The sequence below is a fragment of the Podarcis raffonei genome, chromosome 10 (genome assembly GCF_027172205.1).
Source record: "Podarcis raffonei isolate rPodRaf1 chromosome 10, rPodRaf1.pri, whole genome shotgun sequence".
Taxonomy (NCBI): Eukaryota; Metazoa; Chordata; class Lepidosauria; order Squamata; family Lacertidae; genus Podarcis; species Podarcis raffonei.
The window spans coordinates 1514170-1532021 of record NC_070611.1 but is presented as its reverse complement, the minus strand read 5'-3'; the positions used below and the strand labels follow the sequence as shown (position 1 = coordinate 1532021).

General features: G+C 40.6%; 1 protein-coding gene across 5 annotated transcripts in view; it reads right to left on the bottom strand.

Annotated features, from left to right (window-relative positions):
* DHTKD1 (dehydrogenase E1 and transketolase domain containing 1) overlaps positions 1–17852 on the bottom strand; it is a 30080-nt gene that overhangs the window by 11826 nt on the left and 402 nt on the right. For 3 of the 5 annotated variants that reach the window (XR_008332382.1, XM_053405114.1, XM_053405118.1), the window contains exons 2-11: positions 14824–14979; positions 14100–14311; positions 12139–12333; positions 10518–10787; positions 9703–9874; positions 8435–8633; positions 7181–7493; positions 6639–6723; positions 5964–6103; positions 5424–5574 (exon numbers count right to left, since the gene is read on the bottom strand). Coding sequence is in view for 4 of the 5 variants with exons in the window: in XM_053405114.1 (XP_053261089.1) it covers positions 5424–5574; positions 5964–6103; positions 6639–6723; positions 7181–7493; positions 8435–8633; positions 9703–9874; positions 10518–10787; positions 12139–12333; positions 14100–14311; positions 14824–14979 (1893 nt within the window). In the remaining variant the exon portion in view is untranslated. The remainder of the gene's footprint in view (positions 1–5423; positions 5575–5963; positions 6104–6638; positions 6724–7180; positions 7494–8434; positions 8634–9702; positions 9875–10517; positions 10788–12138; positions 12334–14099; positions 14312–14823; positions 14980–17852) is intronic. The other 2 variants (XM_053405115.1, XM_053405117.1) reach the window with 2 other exon arrangements.

Below are 17852 nucleotides of genomic sequence, written 5' to 3'. Positions count from 1 at the left end.
TGTTTTTCATATATTAAGAAAAGAACAATTGGACTTGATTTGTTTACAGGAAACACATGTAATGAGGCTACACAGGAAAATACTTATTAATAAGAGATTGGGACAAGAATTTATTTCGTCTGATAAGGTCAAAAAGAGAGGAGTGGTGATATATGCAAAGGAGAAATTTTCACCGAAATTAATTTTTAAAGATGAACAAGGAAGATATTTGGCAATCGAAATTCAATTTCAAGGAGAGAAATTTCTGATTGTAGGGGTGTATGCACCGAACGAGGGGAAATCTGAATTTTTTAAGAAGTTGCATGAGACTCTTTTGGACTATATGGACTATAATATAATATTGATGGGGGATATGAATGGAGTTGTATCTACAAACATGGACAAGGCACAAAAACAGGTAGTCACCAAAGATGGTAGACTACCAAAAACTTTCTTTGAATTGACTGACAATATGGACTTGATTGACATTTGGAGAACTAAGAACCCCCTGGGGAGAGAGGGAACTTTCTTCTCTGAAGCTAAGATGACATGGACTAGAATTGACCAAATTTGGATTACTAGAGGAATGGCACCAAAGATAAAGAAAGTGGAAATCTGCCCTAAAACTTGCTCAGACCATAACGCTGTAAAGATGGAGATGAAGCAAACAACACCCGGCTCCTTTAGATGGAGGATGAATGACACCCTATTTAGAGATGAAGAAGTATACAAAAAGGCCCAAAAAACTTTGAGAGACTATTTTGAAATAAATATGACTACTAATGTTGAAAAAAGAGTAATCTGGGATGCAAGTAAAGCTGTGATGAGAGGGTTCTTGATACAACAGAACGCAATAAAAAAGAGAAGTCGAAATGAGAAAAAAGATTTTTTTTTCTCAAAAAATTTTTTGGGAGAAAATAAAAGAAGGGGAGAAAAAACTGAGAGTAAAGCCAAAGTCGCAGGAGATTTTGAGAGAAAAAAAATTATATCAAGTACAATATATGGAATTGATGAATCAGGAAATAGAATGGAAAATTAAACAAATGAGACAGAAGACATTTGAATCAGCGAATAAATGTGGGAAACTACTGGCTTGGCAATTGAAAAAAAGACAAAAACTAAATACCATCACAAATTTGGAAGTAGAAGGGAAAGATATACACAATCCAACTGAGATTAGAAATTGCTTCCAGAAATACTTCAAACAATTATATGCACAAGGGCCACAGAATGAAATGGACATTGAACGCTTTTTGAAAACAAATGGATTACAAAAAATTTCACAAGAAAGCAAACTAATGTTGAATTGCAAAATATCTGACCAGGAGATAGAAGGTGCCATTCAAAATATGCAATTAGGCAAGTCTCCAGGACCGGATGGGCTGACTTCCAGATATTACAGATCTTTGAAAGAGTGGTTATTACAACCTTTGAAGGAAGTCTGTAATGAAATTTTGGAAGGGAAAGGAGCACCAGAATTGTGGAAAGAGGCATATATTACACTTATACCGAAAACGGAAACTGAAAAGACACAACTTAAGAACTACAGTCCCATATCCTTATTAAATGTGGATTACAAAATTTTTGCTGATATTTTGGCTAAGAGACTGAAAAAAGTATTGATTGAGGAGATTCATAAGGACCAAGCGGGCTTTCTACCGGGAAGACATCTATCTGATAATTTGAGGAACATAATTGACATTTTGGAAAAGCTAGAAGTGAATATAAACACTAAAGCAGTTCTGATATTTGTGGATGCGGAGAAAGCTTTTGACAATATCTCTTGGAGTTTTATGAAAAAGAACCTACAGGGTATGGGGGTAGGCCAAGGCTTTGAGAATGGTATAGGTGCAATATACTCTGAACAAAATGCTAAATTAATTGTAAATAACGTGGTTACGGAACAATTTAAGATAGAAAAAGGGACACGACAAGGGTGCCCAATTTCCCCATTGCTTTTTATATCGGTCCTGCAGGTCCTGCTGAACATGATTAGAAGGGACCGGTTGGTTAAAGGTATACAGGTCGGAGCTAAACAGTATAAACTGAGAGCATTTGCAGATGACCTAGTTTTGATGTTACAAGAGCCAGAATCTAGTACTAAAAGAGTTTTAGAGAATTTGGTCAGGTGGCAGGATTCAAATTGAACAAGTCAAAAACTAAGGTTTTAGAGAAAAACTTAACATTGACTGAAAGAGAGAAGTTTCAGAGTGAAACAGGTTTAACTGTGGTTAAGAAAGTGAAATACCTGGGGATTAATATGACAGCTAAAAATGGGAATTTGTTTAAAGACAACTATGAAAAATGTTGGATGGAAGTGAAAAAAGATTTAGAAATTTGGTCAAATTTGAAGCTTTCCTTGTTGGGTCGAATTGCAGCTATAAAGATGAATGTATTGCCTAGAATGTTGTTTTTGTTTCAAACATTGCAAATTGTGGACAAGATGGACTGTTTCAAGAAGTGGCAGAAAGACATTTCTAAATTTGTCTGGCAGGGCAAGAAGCCCAGAATAAAATTTAAGATATTAACTGATGCAAAGGAAAGGGGTGGATTTGCCCTGCCAGACTTTAAACTTTACTATGAATCAGCAGCGTTCTGTTGGTTGAAAGACTGGCTGCTTCTTGAGAACACAGACATTTTGGATTTAGAAGGTTTCAACAATGTTTTTGGGTGGCATGCATATGACAAGGTTAAAGCACATAAAGCATTTAAAACCATATTGTTAGGAAAGCATTGTTTAATGTTTGGATTAGATATAAAGATTTATTGGAAAATAAAACCCCAAGGTGGTTGTCACCAATGGAAGCGAAAGCTCAGAAAAAGCTCAATATGGAGGCCAAATGGCCGAAGTATTGGGAAATTTTGGAACAAGAAGGAGATAGACTGAAACTGCAGAGTTTTGAGAAACTAAAAAACAAAGTGCAAGACTGGCTTCATTATTATCAGATAATGGAGGCTTACAATTTGGATAAGAAAGTTGGCTTCCAGGTGGAAAAATCTAAATTGGAAACAGAACTGTTAGAACCCAAAACTAAGATTTTGTCAAAAATGTATAACTTGCTGCTGAAATGGAACACTCAGGATGAGACTGTCAAATCAGCTATGATTAAATGGGCACAAGATGTTGGACATAACATTATGTTTGCTGACTGGGAACAGTTGTGGACCACTGGGATGAAATTTACGGCATGTAATGCCTTAAGAGAAAATATTATGAAAATGATATACAGGTGGTACATGACCCCAGTCAAGCTTGCAAAAATTTACCATTTGCCTGATAATAAATGTTGGAAATGTAAAGAAAATGAAGGTACATTTTTTCACCTTTGGTGGACGTGCCCTAAGATTAAGGCTTTCTGGGAAATGATCTATAATGAATTGAAAAAGGTATTTAAATATACCTTCTTGAAGAAACCAGAGGCCTTTCTCTTGGGCATGGTCGGCCAGTTGGTGTCAAAAAAGGATAGAACTTTCTTTATGTATGCTACAACAGCAGCAAGAATACTTATTGCAAAGTACTGGAAGACGCAAGATTTACCCACTCTGGAAGAATGGCAGATGAAGATGATTGACTGCATGGGATTGGCAGAAATGACTGGCAGAATCCGTGACCAGGGAGAAGAGTCGGCGGAAGAAGATTGGAAGAAATTCAAGGACTATTTACAGAAATATTGTAAAATTAATGAATGTTGAATGATGTCGGATAGAAATTAAGGGGTTTTTTAGCTTTAATGCTTTGAGATAAGGATTTGCTGAATAAATAATTTGAATTGGACTACAAGAAGGGGAGGTATGAGGAGGTCAGGGAAATATGTCATTGAAAACTAAGTATTGCGAACTATATGTGTTTTTAAACTTTTTTGCTTTTTGTTTGTATAAAAATTGGAAATTTTAATAATTTTTTTTTTTTTAAAAAAGGGAAACTTGAGAACTTTGAGAGTGTGGAGAAAGAGATATATGTTGTTCCTGAGGAAAAGGAAGGAGGAGCTGTAATGCTGCAGATGACAAAGGAGAGCCAGAGGCCTGACATGATGGCTACAAAGGAAAATAAGAACTTGATGTCGAAAATCTGGTTTGAATTGGAGATTGAAGAATGGAGAGATCTCCTTATGTGGAGATCTGAAGATCCAAGGATTACAAATCTGATTAAGGTGGAAGTTGGAGCTTTGGGGACATTTGGACTTGAAAGGAGTAAGAAATAAGATTCGGGCTCCACTTTTAAGTATGGAGGTCTGGCTGGAAGAAATATGGATCCCATTGGGCTAGAGCTTCTCCGAGATCTGGTGTTTAATATTAAGGACTATCAAAAAAACCGGCAGAGAGGAATTGAGAGAGAATTAAGAGCCTCGGACGTGAGATCTCCAGACTGATAGTAGATCAAGACTGATGGACATTTGTTAGGGATTGAAACCGGGAAAGGGGGGGGTGGAGTTTGGGGATCCAAAGGGGGCATAATTACAATCTGTTTTTGCTTTTATTTTGTTTTGCTATTTGTATGAAAATTGGGGAAGTTGTGGAAGGGAATTTGGGTCGACTTTAGAAAAAAGTTTTAAGAATGAGAATTGATGTATAAATATTGATGTTTATAAGGTAAAATTGGCTTTTTTAAAATGAACTAAACAGAAAAAGGTTAAAAATTGGGGATAAGAACTTGTTGAACTAACAATTTGAATTGGAATATAAGAAGGGGAGGTGTGGGGAAGTCAGGGAAATATGTTATAGAAAAATAAGGATTGTAAACTTTATGTGTTTTTAACTTTTTTTGTTTTTTGTTTTTTTATTTTTTTAATGTATTAAAGTGGAAAATTTCAATAAATATCTTTTTTAAAAAAAAAAAGATCTCTGAAACACTACAATATTGTAATTCCAAAGGTTTCACACATCTTCCTCTGGGACATAAGAAACACATTAAGCTGCAAGCTGAAAGTCACCTCTACTGTGGCTGAGCTCACACATCTGTACATGACACCTGAGGGCTATAGCATCAAGTGATGATCTGTGTGTGTGAAATGACCACAAAGCCTATACACAACAGAAACGGCTTTCTTATCACTCGATACCACTGCACACCCAATGCTTTTCCATGAAAACAGCTCATACACTCAGCTGCCAATCACTGAGTGATCAGCCAACGGCACAATCCTATGTATGTCTACTCAGAAATAAGTCTGATCCATGAGACTTACTCCCTAGTAGAGTATTTAGAATTGTGAATGGCCCAAATGAAACTATTAATTAAATAGAATTTAAGCCTTGTCTTTTAGAAGCTCACTTAAGCTGGCTAACAAAGCATTAAAATAAAAATGAAACCTAATTAAATGTGGAGCAACATAAAAAAGAAAGTCTGAAGTGATGAGATATTAGGGGAAGCACGTGTGAGTAAGCAAGAATAATAAAAACAGATCTAAATGCATTTCTGTTTGGCACTGGCATTGGAATCTCACCTCCAGAGATAAATGTATCAAATATTATCTGAGCTCCATTAAAGAAATCACCAAACTGAGCCTCCCAAATAGGCAACAATTTGGGGCTCTCAATGCTCATTCCATACTCAAAGCCAAGCACAGCTTCTTCTGAGAGGGGGCTGTTGCTCACCTAACAGAGAAAGAATGTGAGAACTCGTAAGCTAAACAGTGGTTCGTCAAGAAATATGCATGCCACACACAAAAAAGCATTTTCTTTTTAAATCATAACTACTGCAGGAGGCTACCAGTTATTTTTTAAAAGAGGGTTAATGCAGGGGTGGACATAGGAAGTAGCAACATACACATTTACCCAGAAGTAAGTCCCATTGACCTCAAGGTCACTGACTTCTGATGACACTGTGAGAAACTCAGCAAGCTAGCACGCTTAAAACTGGGGATCTTTGTTTTCATCTGTTCAAAAACTTAGCTATGAAGCAGCTTTTCAGAAGTATAAACAGCAGATTACAGTAGGATCATGATGTCAATGAAATGCTGCTCGGTTAAAAATGCAACTTTTACCTCAAGGAAACCTTTCTGATCTGGCGACATGTGATTCAAAGGGATGTAGGTTTCACCCGTCTCTTGGCAAACCAGCATTGTGTGTCTCTGGCTAAATGTCCCTCGGCCAACATCCTGTCCGCTCAGGCGAATATTAAAACCTTTGTATAAAGCAAAGTATGGAGTAAAAGTACAGCTACCCAACCTGGAGTGGCCAGTGTCCCCCCGACAGGGCAGGGCTGTGTGGCTACTGCAGCAGAGCCCCTGGGGTCTTCCCCCTGGTGCGTCCATGCCACCCCGACTTTGCTGCCCCCTTGCACTGCCTTGGTGAGCTGCAGCAATGCCGGTGTCATGAGGGAAGCTCAAGCCCACCCACCCCCGGGGGCCCAGGCACCACAGTAACCAACAGAACAACAGATACCAAGTATCCTGGAATTCTCTTTAAACCAATGCTGGCTTTTATTCAGATCTCAAAACCAAATTGTTTCCCCTTCTTGATGAAACATCCCTTTATCCATTTCTTCTAGCACTTGTATCTAAGTATTCCTTTTGGATGCATTCTACTGATTACTTTTGAGGGCAGTTTTTGTACATGATACTTATTTTAAAAACTCATATCCCTCTTGCTTCCCAAGGAACACAAGGTAGCTAAGAAGTCACAATAGAAAAACTATTATATTTCAAAACATAAAATACCTTGACAGAGCAGAGAACCAAAAGCTAACGTTTCAGCTGTGGCCCAGTCCAGCTTTACTCCTTCTTCCATCTTCAGCATTCTTGACTGTACAAAACAAAAATATTCAAATATTACAGCCTTGTTACCTCAACTTCTGGAAGGTCTACCCAGCTTCTGTCTGGTTTCTGGATCACACATCATCAAGAGATTCAGTTGCATTATCTACTTCACATGTTTATCTGCTTTGGCTACTTTGTGTATGCAAAAGAAGCAACTTTCTGTACAATAGCTATATTTCTATTATCCAGTAACAGTTCAATCTTTTGTTTAGCTAATCAGTAATCCCTTCCTATAAGCAAATATTACAGGAAACTATTTAGTTGTTAGTATGTCACAAAAAGGAGCTTTTTGCAATATGCAAAAGCATGTAATTTTTAAAAACTAATTAGTCGGCTTCCCTAAAGCCATCAAGTGTTGTTTGTGCACAAGGAAAGAGCTGAACCAGCTTGCAGGTATGTGCTTTCAGTTAGTTTAACTTCATATTTTATTCTATTTTTTGCACCTGGGCGTGTGTCTTCAGAATATGGCTGTGCAGCTGCATTTCCGCTGGCACCTCCACAGACTTGACCCCAACAAACTGAAGGAGTGGAATTGGTATGCCGGTATCCCATGTGGTGATCCTTGGCGAGGGCTCCACCATGTTACTCCAATGAGCCTGAAGATTGGTGGGTGGAGGGCTGTACAAAGTCATGTTGGCAAGATGTTCGTTCAGTTTAGAGTAATAGGAAGTCCTTATTTCAGACACTTCTTCCTCTGTCATTAGTCCCTGGGCTACCAGACGCTCTGCATAAGTGTCTGGAATACTCTTACGTGACCTGTGAGGGGAAACATGGTATTACAATGTATGGCATTGCCTATTATTTGGATTACTGTCATGTCCTCTACATTCTGCTGCCCTTTTAAAACGGTTCAGAAACTCCAGTTAGTACAGAATGTGGCTACCTGCTTATTAATGGAAGCATGGGGTAAATGTCAGTCACTCCTGTAAACCTGAGGGAGTGCGCTCTCCCTCTCCCTGTCTGCCTCTTGTGCATCTCTTCATACACTGAAAACAGCAAATGGGCAAAAAGCAACCCAAAAGGAGTGACTTGCTGCAGAAAACCAGTAATGACTCCCAATCCAGTCTAGGACGCCACAGCTGCTTTTTCTCCAAAATAAAAGTGACCAGGTAGAGCATGCTTGTTTAAACAGTTGTACTTTACACATTACAGAAGGAATTTTATTTAAATATTTTAAAAATATTTTTGAAAGGCCCACATATAGATTTCATCAGGCCTGCTGAGTCCCTTTCCACCTATTAACTGTTTGGAGGGGAGCTGCTGAGAAGTAAATTGGATTCAGAGATTTTCAGAGTGTGCAAATGTAGCTTCTACCTCTGCAAGAAGGACTGCTACAAGAAGATCAAAGCAGAGGAGAAAATGTCTCTGAGATGTAGACCTTCGTGTTACTTAAAAAGGTAAAGGCAAAGGACCCCTGACAGTTAAGTCCAGTCACGAATGACTCCGGGGTTGCAGCGCTCATCTCGCTTTACCATTCAAATGGTGCATGTGCACTGCGTCATGTGATCAATGATGTGGGGCAGGGATGACATGGGCCCCACCAATATTTTATTCAAGTTGGCACCCCTGATTAAGGGCATCTGATTGTGTGTAGGCCTTGCCCAATGCCTTACTAGAATGTGGCTGAGATGGCTTTCCATGGGGGGAATGCAGCCTTCAGCCCAAAAACGGTTCCTGGACCCTGCACTAAGCCATACCTGATAATTTTGTACATGGTGGGGTTAGTGAAGAATGGCTCATCCAGTTCATTGTGACCCCACTGCCGGTAGCACAGCAAATCCACAATCACGTCCTTACGAAAATGGCGCTGGTATTCAACAGCTAATCTAGTGGCTCGGATTACTTCTTCAGGGTCATCTCCATTTACATGGATAACTGCACAACCAACGATCTTGCCTAAGAATGGGAGAAATAATATTTCAGTCTCATACAACATATGACCAACTTAAGGTAAATGCAGCTCACCAGAAATGTGTGACAGTTCATGAGAGGCAGGACACACCTCCTGTTTTTGTTGCCTATGAATGCAAAAGCAGAAGGGATTCTCAAGCACCTGGCTGGTCACAAACAATGTCTGGTGCACTGTGGCCACCAGCCAGGATTATAATTAAATTAAATCACTTTAAATATAACAGTCTATTTATATTTTTGCAGTTTCACATTCACCAGTGATGCCCCCCATAAGCATTCTCAGATACAGGTCCAGTCTCTCCAACTCCTCTCACTTCTGGAAAAGAACTCAGAAGTGATAAGAGTAAGTAGAAGCTACTGTCCCTGCAATACCGTCCCAGAAAGGGCCTTCTTGGTAGTGGCACCACCCTGTGGAACACCCTCCTGCCAGATGTCAAAGAAATAACCAATTATACAACCTTCCATAGACACCTGAAGGCAGCCCCATATCAGGAAGTTTCATGTGTGTTTTTATATTCTGTTGGAAAGCACTCAAGAGGCAGCCTAGTCCAATGGGCAGGGCACAAGTAAATTATTGTTATTGTTGCTGTTGTTGTTAACTTTCAAAACTGGTCACAGACAGTGGCAAAGCGTGGGGGCTGGGGGGGCATGGCATCAGGAACATTTTTTTGAGGGGGTGTGACCAGGCACTCCATCAGAGCCTGGCTCTGGTGCGCAAGGAAGCTGCAAAGAAAGCTTTGTTGTGTGACAGCCCAAACCTGCAAGCCGCAGCTCCACTTCTGGGTCAAGGCTGACCTGGGGGCAGAGAGAGGAGAGTCAGTGGCAAATTTGCCACCCCTCTCCTCAGCTAGGTGGTGATGCGCAAGGATCCTGCCAAGGCAGCTTTCTCACACCAAAGCGCAGCTCCACTCCACGGGCATGACCCAGGGGCACAGAGTGCGCCCCATGCAGCCGCCCCACATGGCAGTATCATACACTCCATTGCTGGACACTCACCTTCTCAATCCTTAGAACATATAACCATTCCGCCTCCACAGAATCCCATGATACATACCAATATCACTGCAATACAGAGATGACCTCCCTCGCTCTGCTGGAGTGGTGTAGCCCAACTGATTGTTAACAATGAGATGAATGCTTCCTCCTATTCTAAAATGTGGTAGACCGGAAAGTGTAAAAGTTTCAGGAACAATGCCTTGGCCAGAGAAAGATGCATCACCGTGAACCTATATTACAAAAAGAAATTGAGAAGTTATGTCAGAAACCACTGACAGTTCTTTGAGGGGACTTATTTGTTCAGGGGAGGGATTAAAATGTTTCAGCTATAATCTTTAGTTAGGAAGTTTTGTGTAGCTTTCCAAAAGTGGCAGATGATGGGGTGAGGTGGCAGCACTTACTTGACCTCCCAGCAAAGCACTGCTGCTATTTACTGGGAGAGTGGGAGGGGCAGGGCGGTAGGGTGGTTGGCACTGTGCAAATGCACCAGCCCCTTCCACGCTGGCTCCCAGGAAGCAGCAGCAACTCATCTGCCAGGAAATCAAGTAAGCACCACATTCCAAACCCCTGCGCCACTACTTTCAATCTGAAACTTGCTAGAGAAGGCACAGGCCTTCCATATTTTTTTGAACTTGAATTCTAAGTAAAATGTTGTCACTGATTTAATTAAACCAATAGCATGCTCTTAACCTCTCTTCCAGGCACTGATCAGTCTGTGCCCTGCTCAGCTTTGACAATACAACAGATCTATATGTCTGCAGGCTATTTCCTGTGACCAGAGAATTAGTCCTATCTATATCATTACATCACATCAAGTTGTCTGAAATGTTAAGATACCCCTTCCAGAACCCTGCTCACTGGCTGACAAAATACCTGCAGGCAGATGACTTTGTCTCCAGGCTGTGCAGAACTGTCTAGAGAGTAGTCCCCATCGAGCAGAGACTGCTGCCTCCCCCTTGCTTTGCCAACTGCCACAGGGTTAATGGCTTCTAGATGGGAAGGGTTTGGCAACAGGATGACATGAATAGGTCGGTGAGACCCGAAATCAAGATCCACTGAAGCAGTCAGGTGAGATAGGACATCTCCAATTGCTGGTGAGTTGTCTGGAAATTCGCTCAGGCCTCGCATTTTACGGAACATCAGCTTCACAGGAGGAGATGAATATGAAGTTTCAAACACATTTGCAGAGTATGTTGAATGCAGATGAACAAAAGCAGTCATCTATTACAGGGGTTCCCAAACTTTTGGAGCAATGACCCAGGTCTTCCCCATTAAGATTCAGGTCTCAAAATAATAATCTCAGCCCTCCTTCTATTGCAGCCCACCCTACCAACTTGAATAAAAAATGGGGAGGAAGGTAAGCCCCACGCAGCACAACTGATCACAAGAGGAGGCCTGGCCCCCTCAAATATTTTATTGGGGGCAAAGGGACCTTGGTCCCCATGAGATGGCTCCAATGGACCTAATACTGTTTATGCCCTCACTTTCTTCAAGGAACTCTGAGCTTCATACATGGGTTGTCCCATTTACACTTCATAACAATCCCTTTGAAGGTTAGCCTAAGAGTGTGAGTCCAGCCCAAAGGCACAGCTGAATGGGGGTTTGAGTCCAAGATTCCCTAGAAGCCACTCGCGCCATTGTTCTATCCATATTGGCTCTTCATATGCTGCATTCACATGCAGTCTCTTTCAGGATTAGGCCTTCAGGTACCAAATGCATATCAGAGCACATGTTGTGCGCAGTCGCACAGGTCCCAGATTCCACACCAGGGGTCTACAATTTAAAATATCTGCTACCATGATGGGAAAGGCCTTTGCTTATCAGAAGATGCAACACTGGACTAGGGGGACAAATAGTTTGACCTCCGTACAAAACCATGGCTATGTAGAAGCATTTGAAGTTGCCATTGTGAGGCAGCCATTATGTTTCAGCTAGAGTTTAGGGGCCTGTGTCACAAAGACAATTGTGAATACTGTATTTGCTACTAGTTCTATTTAACATTCAGTTGGAACACAGAGTAACTATACGGTGGCACTGTTTTACTGTTTTGGTGAAAATCCTCTGAACTTGCAACATATGTAAAGCAGTCTGAATGGTGAAAGTATCAAGTATGTTTTTGACAAGGAATGTCAAGGAAAGTACATAGCAGAAATATTTCTCACAGATGTTTCATCTTGTGGGTTATTTGGAATTGTCACCTCTAATTCCTTTTGGAGGAAGGGAGGTAGATACATTTAACAAATTAAAGTAAATGAAGCTTTTTGGTCAAGGTTTCAGCATTTCCACATGACTTTTCCACATCAAGTTAAATAATGCATCGTTTTGTGTTAAGATATTTGTTACTGTTACATTTGGGTTGTCAAAAGAAATTCTAAACATGTCTAAGAGGGTGACCCCAAAGAATCTAGTATCATTGCAGCTTTTGCCACCAATTTTATGGAAATGTGTATTTTCAAATCAAAATTAGTCACACCTAAGAAAAAACCCCACTTACCTCAGGTGGAAACTGAAGAAGGCCGGTGAGGAGATTAAGTCTGCCTCGATGAGGCATTCCAAGTACGATGTCCGTCACCCCACTGTATGAGCACATCTTTAACAATTCATGAAAGAAACCCATCATGCTCTCTGCTCCTTCACCACCATATCTTTTCACTGTGGCAAACTTTGTAGCCAAAAAATGATCAAATTCCTGGAAAATGTGAATGGTGATTATATATTTACATATTTAGAAGAATGTATCTTTGATAGGGATTCAGGCTTGGTATAGATATAACATTTGCAATCTTCTCACTACAATTTGGTGAGAGTGCTAAGAAGCATTACATCTGCCATCACTGCTAACCATGATTAATGCTAACCAGGATTGCCTTGCTAACCAACTATGGCTTGCAAATGCATTTTGAAACACGGGTCAAATTGTGAAGGCAATCCTGGTTAGACAGAGAGGCGCTGAGGGAGGTGGAAAGTTTGTGCAAACCCATGGGGTATAACCACAGTAATCAAATGTGTAATCCACTAACTGTAGATAAGAGGTTCTAGAATGTTACCTTTCCACCAGGTCATAGCTATAAAAATATACATCAAGAAAACTGAGCAAAATTGTTTATTTGCTTCCTTCATGAATACTCAAATAGCCTATTTCAGTTTGGTTAGACAAATTTGGTTTAAAACACAGTCTGTTACAGAAAGTTGGGGCATCACAAAACAATATATTGTATTTGCAGTAATGATCCCACAGATCAGTACTGTCAGCATATTCAAAAATCACTATGGGGAAATAAGCATTTTGACAGGACTACTTGAAGTCTTTGTTGTCAGCCCTGAGTGCTCACTGGAAGGACAGATCCTGAAGCTGAGGCTCCAATACGTTGGCCACCTCATAAGAAGAGAAGACTCCCTGGAAAAGACCCTGATGTTGGGAAAGATGATGGCACAAGGAGAAGGGGATGACAGAGGATGAGATGGTTGGACAGTGTTCTCGAAGCTACCAGCGTGAGTTTGACCAAACTGCGGGAAGCAGTGGAAGACAGGAGTGCCTGGCATGCTCTGGTCCATGGGGTCACAAAAAGTCAGACACGACTAAACGGCTAAACAACAACAAATGTTATACATATATACACTGGTCTAGCAGTAGTTAATTACACTAGTAAATCTACTAAAAACTCACACTCAAAATTTAGCACTAGGAGTTTTTTATGCAATGTCATCCATTGCCTCCTCGAATTTGGGCCTACTCAGCAACATTGATAAGCCCAACATGCATTGGGACAGCATCACTCCACCTTCTTTTCCAAAAAACACACACCAGGGGCTTGTATAGCTTATCATTTGCACTCTTGTGATAAGACTAGGATCAAAATGCACTACAGGCAGCAACCATTTTATTTTACGTGCGTCTGAACCTGAAAGTTACCTGAAAATATCAAAACACGTCAGAAAAAGGGGCAGAATAGGGTGTTTGCAGGCTTTTAAAATGGGTGCTCAATTATACGCAATTTCACATAAGTGCACGGGGCTTCGGAATGTAACCTGTATTTTCTCTGTTCCATAGATGTAAGCCTTTCCATTTCTCTGCCTGAAAAGCCCATTTGTGCAAATCAAACAGGAAAAATTTCCCCTTGCAGTTAAGATTTCAAAATCAATGCAACTACTAACTTAAAAGTACTTTAGTTTCTGTTAGGAATCACAAAATGCTGAAGAACAAGGCTATCAAAGCTCATGTAAAAACTATGCCTGTAATGCAAATAATGAAATAAATCATTTGCCAGAAAAATCTTCAAAATATCAGTTCTGTTAAAATATTATGGTATTTTAATCCACCAGTTGAGCACTTTATTCATATTGAGAAATGAATCAATAATCCTTTAATTAAGGTGCTACTTTTTACCCCTAGAAATAATTTCATTCTCATTCTTTTTCTTATACTATATGCACACACATACTTATACAATGCACCTGAGATTCTAGCATGAGCTTGGACAAATACTTTTTCTCTTCAGTAGTGAATGCTTCTTGTTTCAGCTCCTCAAACCGTTTAGCAATCCATTCTCTTTCTTGCAAGCTTGACAGCTGACTGGTCTCTATAGACATATGTTCACAGTATACGTGGCCCAGGTAAGACAATATATCCTCTAGGGATGCCACCTCCTTTCTCATGTTCAAAAGCCCTGGAATAAAATATTGTCTAATAGATTATATTGATACATTAATAACACTGAGCATCAAGCTCTAAGATGCTCTTCTGCCAAGTGGTCCTTCAATAAGACAACTTCTCTTTTTCTTCCCTTTAGAAAATAACTCATAGGTGTTCATTCTGAAGTTACTGCTGCAGTGTAACAGATCCACAATTCTCAAATATTATACAGGAGACTTGCAACTTACACACATTAAACTTGTACACGCTTGGTATAAATTGTTTTAAAAATGATAAAAGAGGTAGGCATCCAGGGAAAAAGGCTTTGGCAATCCCACCATTGCACCCAATTTGTGTTGGCTATATGCAATTTTGACTTTATGCACTATTCCCAGAAGGTAATCCCTGTGTAAGCTGCAGGTCTACTGTATTAACAAAACCACCCAATGTACTTTTTCCTTGACTGCTACCTAACCAACCACTTACCAACGGGGGGGGGGGGGGATACTTCACCGTTCCGGCGTGAAAGTCGCTTTTCTTTCCTACCTGCAGTATTGAAAGGTCCTTGAAGAACTTCAGTCAAAACTTGGATTTCAGGTACCATATCCATCACAGCTTGGCCAGTAAATAAAGGGTTGATTTTGGCAGCTTTGTGGCCATGTTCATAGTATGCTGTCACCAAGCGAGCCAGTCCATGGTCTACTAAAAACAAGAGAACAGAGACTATTTTTTAGCAGGGTGCAAAGATACCAATTATTATAAACCATGAAAAATTAAGTTGGAAAGCCAATTTGATGTGGTTACAGAAACTACTGGCTAAAAATGTGAGTGTATTTTGTTTTGAAAGCTTTGAAGAAAAATTCCTGTCTCCCTGCACTGAGCTCTGTGGATTCTCTAATGCACCCATGGAATTCCATCTGAGCAGTCTCTCTCATGCACTTCAATAAGCGTTATGTGCATTCAAAAGGATGCATGCCTGGAGCTGTCAGGAAAGCTCTACTATGTGTACTCTCCTACCTACAGATAAGGAAGCTCTGTGAGCCTATGGAAATGCTTAGATGTACAAGCCACTGACTGCAGGTCCCTGTCAGCAATGTAGCTCACTTTTGGGCAATCACTGTTAGCTAGTTTAAGGTTAACCAAGCAGCCACATTTGTATGTTTCTGGGAAGAATCCAAAGGAGTCTCCCCTTATAGAGCTCATTACCAGCAGCAGACCTTGGTGGTAATTAAGTATTGAATAACAGTTGGCAGATTGTCTTTTTCTAGGAGAGGTCCTGGCTGATGAATCAGCCACAGCCTAAGAATCCAGGAGCAACACAGGGTCCAGCAGCACCTGATCCCTCTGGAGGGCATGCCCCAGCTTTGTATTTAATCATAGCCTGCTAAGAGGTTAATAACCTGTAGTTCAATGATTGCAGCAGAGCAACCATTTTCTCCATGATGAGCATGAAAACAGAGCACTACTTTTGGGTTTCTTGGGTTTTTCCAGGCTATTAACCTTTATGGATTTCATAGGAGCCAACTCTGAGGAGCTGAGGTCCCTTCACCCCCCAAAGTATTTGAGGGAGCCAGCCGTGTCATGTGATCAATTATGCAGGGTGGGAATAATGTGCCCCGCCCAATATTTTATTCAAGTTGGTACTCCTGATGGGATTATTTACAAGGCTGGTATGACCTCATGCAGAACCAGGGAAGCATGAACTCCCAAATCAGGCTCCCTACTATTAACATTTCTGTCTTGTCTGGACTCAGTTTATGAATTCTCATTCAGTCCCAGACTTCTACTAAACATCTGTTCAGAACTTCCATCACTTCATTTAGCTTTAGTTACAGAAAGGTAGCCGTGTTGGTCTGCCATAGTCAAAACAAAAAATTTTTTTCCTTCCAGTAGCACCTTAAAGACCAACTAAGTTAGTTCTTGGTATGAGCTTTCGTGTGCATGCACACTTCTTCAGATACACTTGAAACAGAAGTGTAACAGAAGTCTGGCAACTTCTGTTTCAAGTGTATCTGAAGAAGTGTGCATGCACACGAAAGCTCATACCAAGAACTAACTTAGTTGGTCTTTAAGGTGCTACTGGAAGGAAAAAAATTTTTTGTTTTCATTTAGCTTTGTTGAAAGGAGAAAAAGAGCTGCTACCATGAGCACTTCACCCCAAATCACCAGATGATGTTCCATTGTGGTTTTTCATAGATCTGAAAAAGCCTGGTAGACTAGACTAAACCTGTTGTTTGCCCACAATGTTTAATTATTGCCAAGAACATTCCATAAGAGTAAAAAATGCCATGAGTTTCAAAGTTTTATTTTCAAGTTAATCTGTTCTATATAGCACCCTTGTTCCCACACTGTGGGATGAGATACAAGATCATGGAAGGGTTTGAAACTTAGCAAATATTAGATTAATTGAATTTCTCCTCCTCAGAGGACTCATCATTGATCTATAGTGCAAGTAGCTGCCCATCCACTGCTTTGTTCTAAAGCTGTTTCCTCTGCATAGTTTTTGGAAGTTTGGAGATGTCTTGTCTTATCTTACTTCTATTTTTTAAAAGAAGTAAGTAACAAAGAACACTTGGTATGCATTGAGAAAAATAACACCAAAAGCTTGCTTATAAAGTCTCTCCCCCCCCCCCCCCGCTGTATCAGTAATAATGTTGAAGAATCCCCCACCCCACAATCCAAGGATATCATTTTGGTTCTGTTCCTATTCAAAAGCCTGGGCAGAATTAGTATCCCTTCACTGATCGGTTTGTGCATCTTCATGCACAAGATAAATACAGTGGTACCTCGGGTTACATACGCTTCAGGTTACAGACTCCGCTAACCCAGAAATATTACTTCGGGTTAAGAACTTTGCTTCAGGATGAGAACAGAAATCGCAAGGCGGAGGTGCAGCGGCTGCGGGAGGCCCCATTAGCTCAAGTGGTGCTTCAGGTTAAGGACAGTTTCAGGTTAAGAACGGACCTCCAGAACGAATTAAGTACTTAACCCGAGGTACTACTGTACATGCTCCCCTGCGGAACAACTGGTCAGGGGAGGGTGGAAAGAGGCAGCTACAGAATACAAGTGGAGCAGAGAGTGTGCTGTGTAGGGAGCGGGTGTGGGAACTGGCAAGAGAGGGAAAGGTCTTGTTACATCATAGCAGGAATGCTGGAAAAATTCCAAGACCAGCTTTGCACACAGTCCTACCCATACTTACTGAAAAGTGTGGAAAAACTATTGTAATCAATTGGATTTGCTTCCATGTAACCCTTTTAAAGATCAGTGTGTTATTACCGCATTCCTATACTCACTCACCTTTAGGGTAAACTCTATTTTATTTATATTTACTTGTAAAATTATATGCAGGCCACCTTTTGGTGTACGCAGCTTACACAGCATAACCGCTGCAAACTCAGTGGGGTTTACTAATGAGCAGACATGTATAGACAGGCACTTTGGGGACTGAGGAAAGAGGGGGGTCGTCCCGAGACCATGAAAAAAGATGCTTTTGACTAAAAGGCAGGCATGTCAAGTGTGGCACAAGCCGCCTGATGACAAACCACTTTTAACAGTCTGATCCTGTACAGATCTAC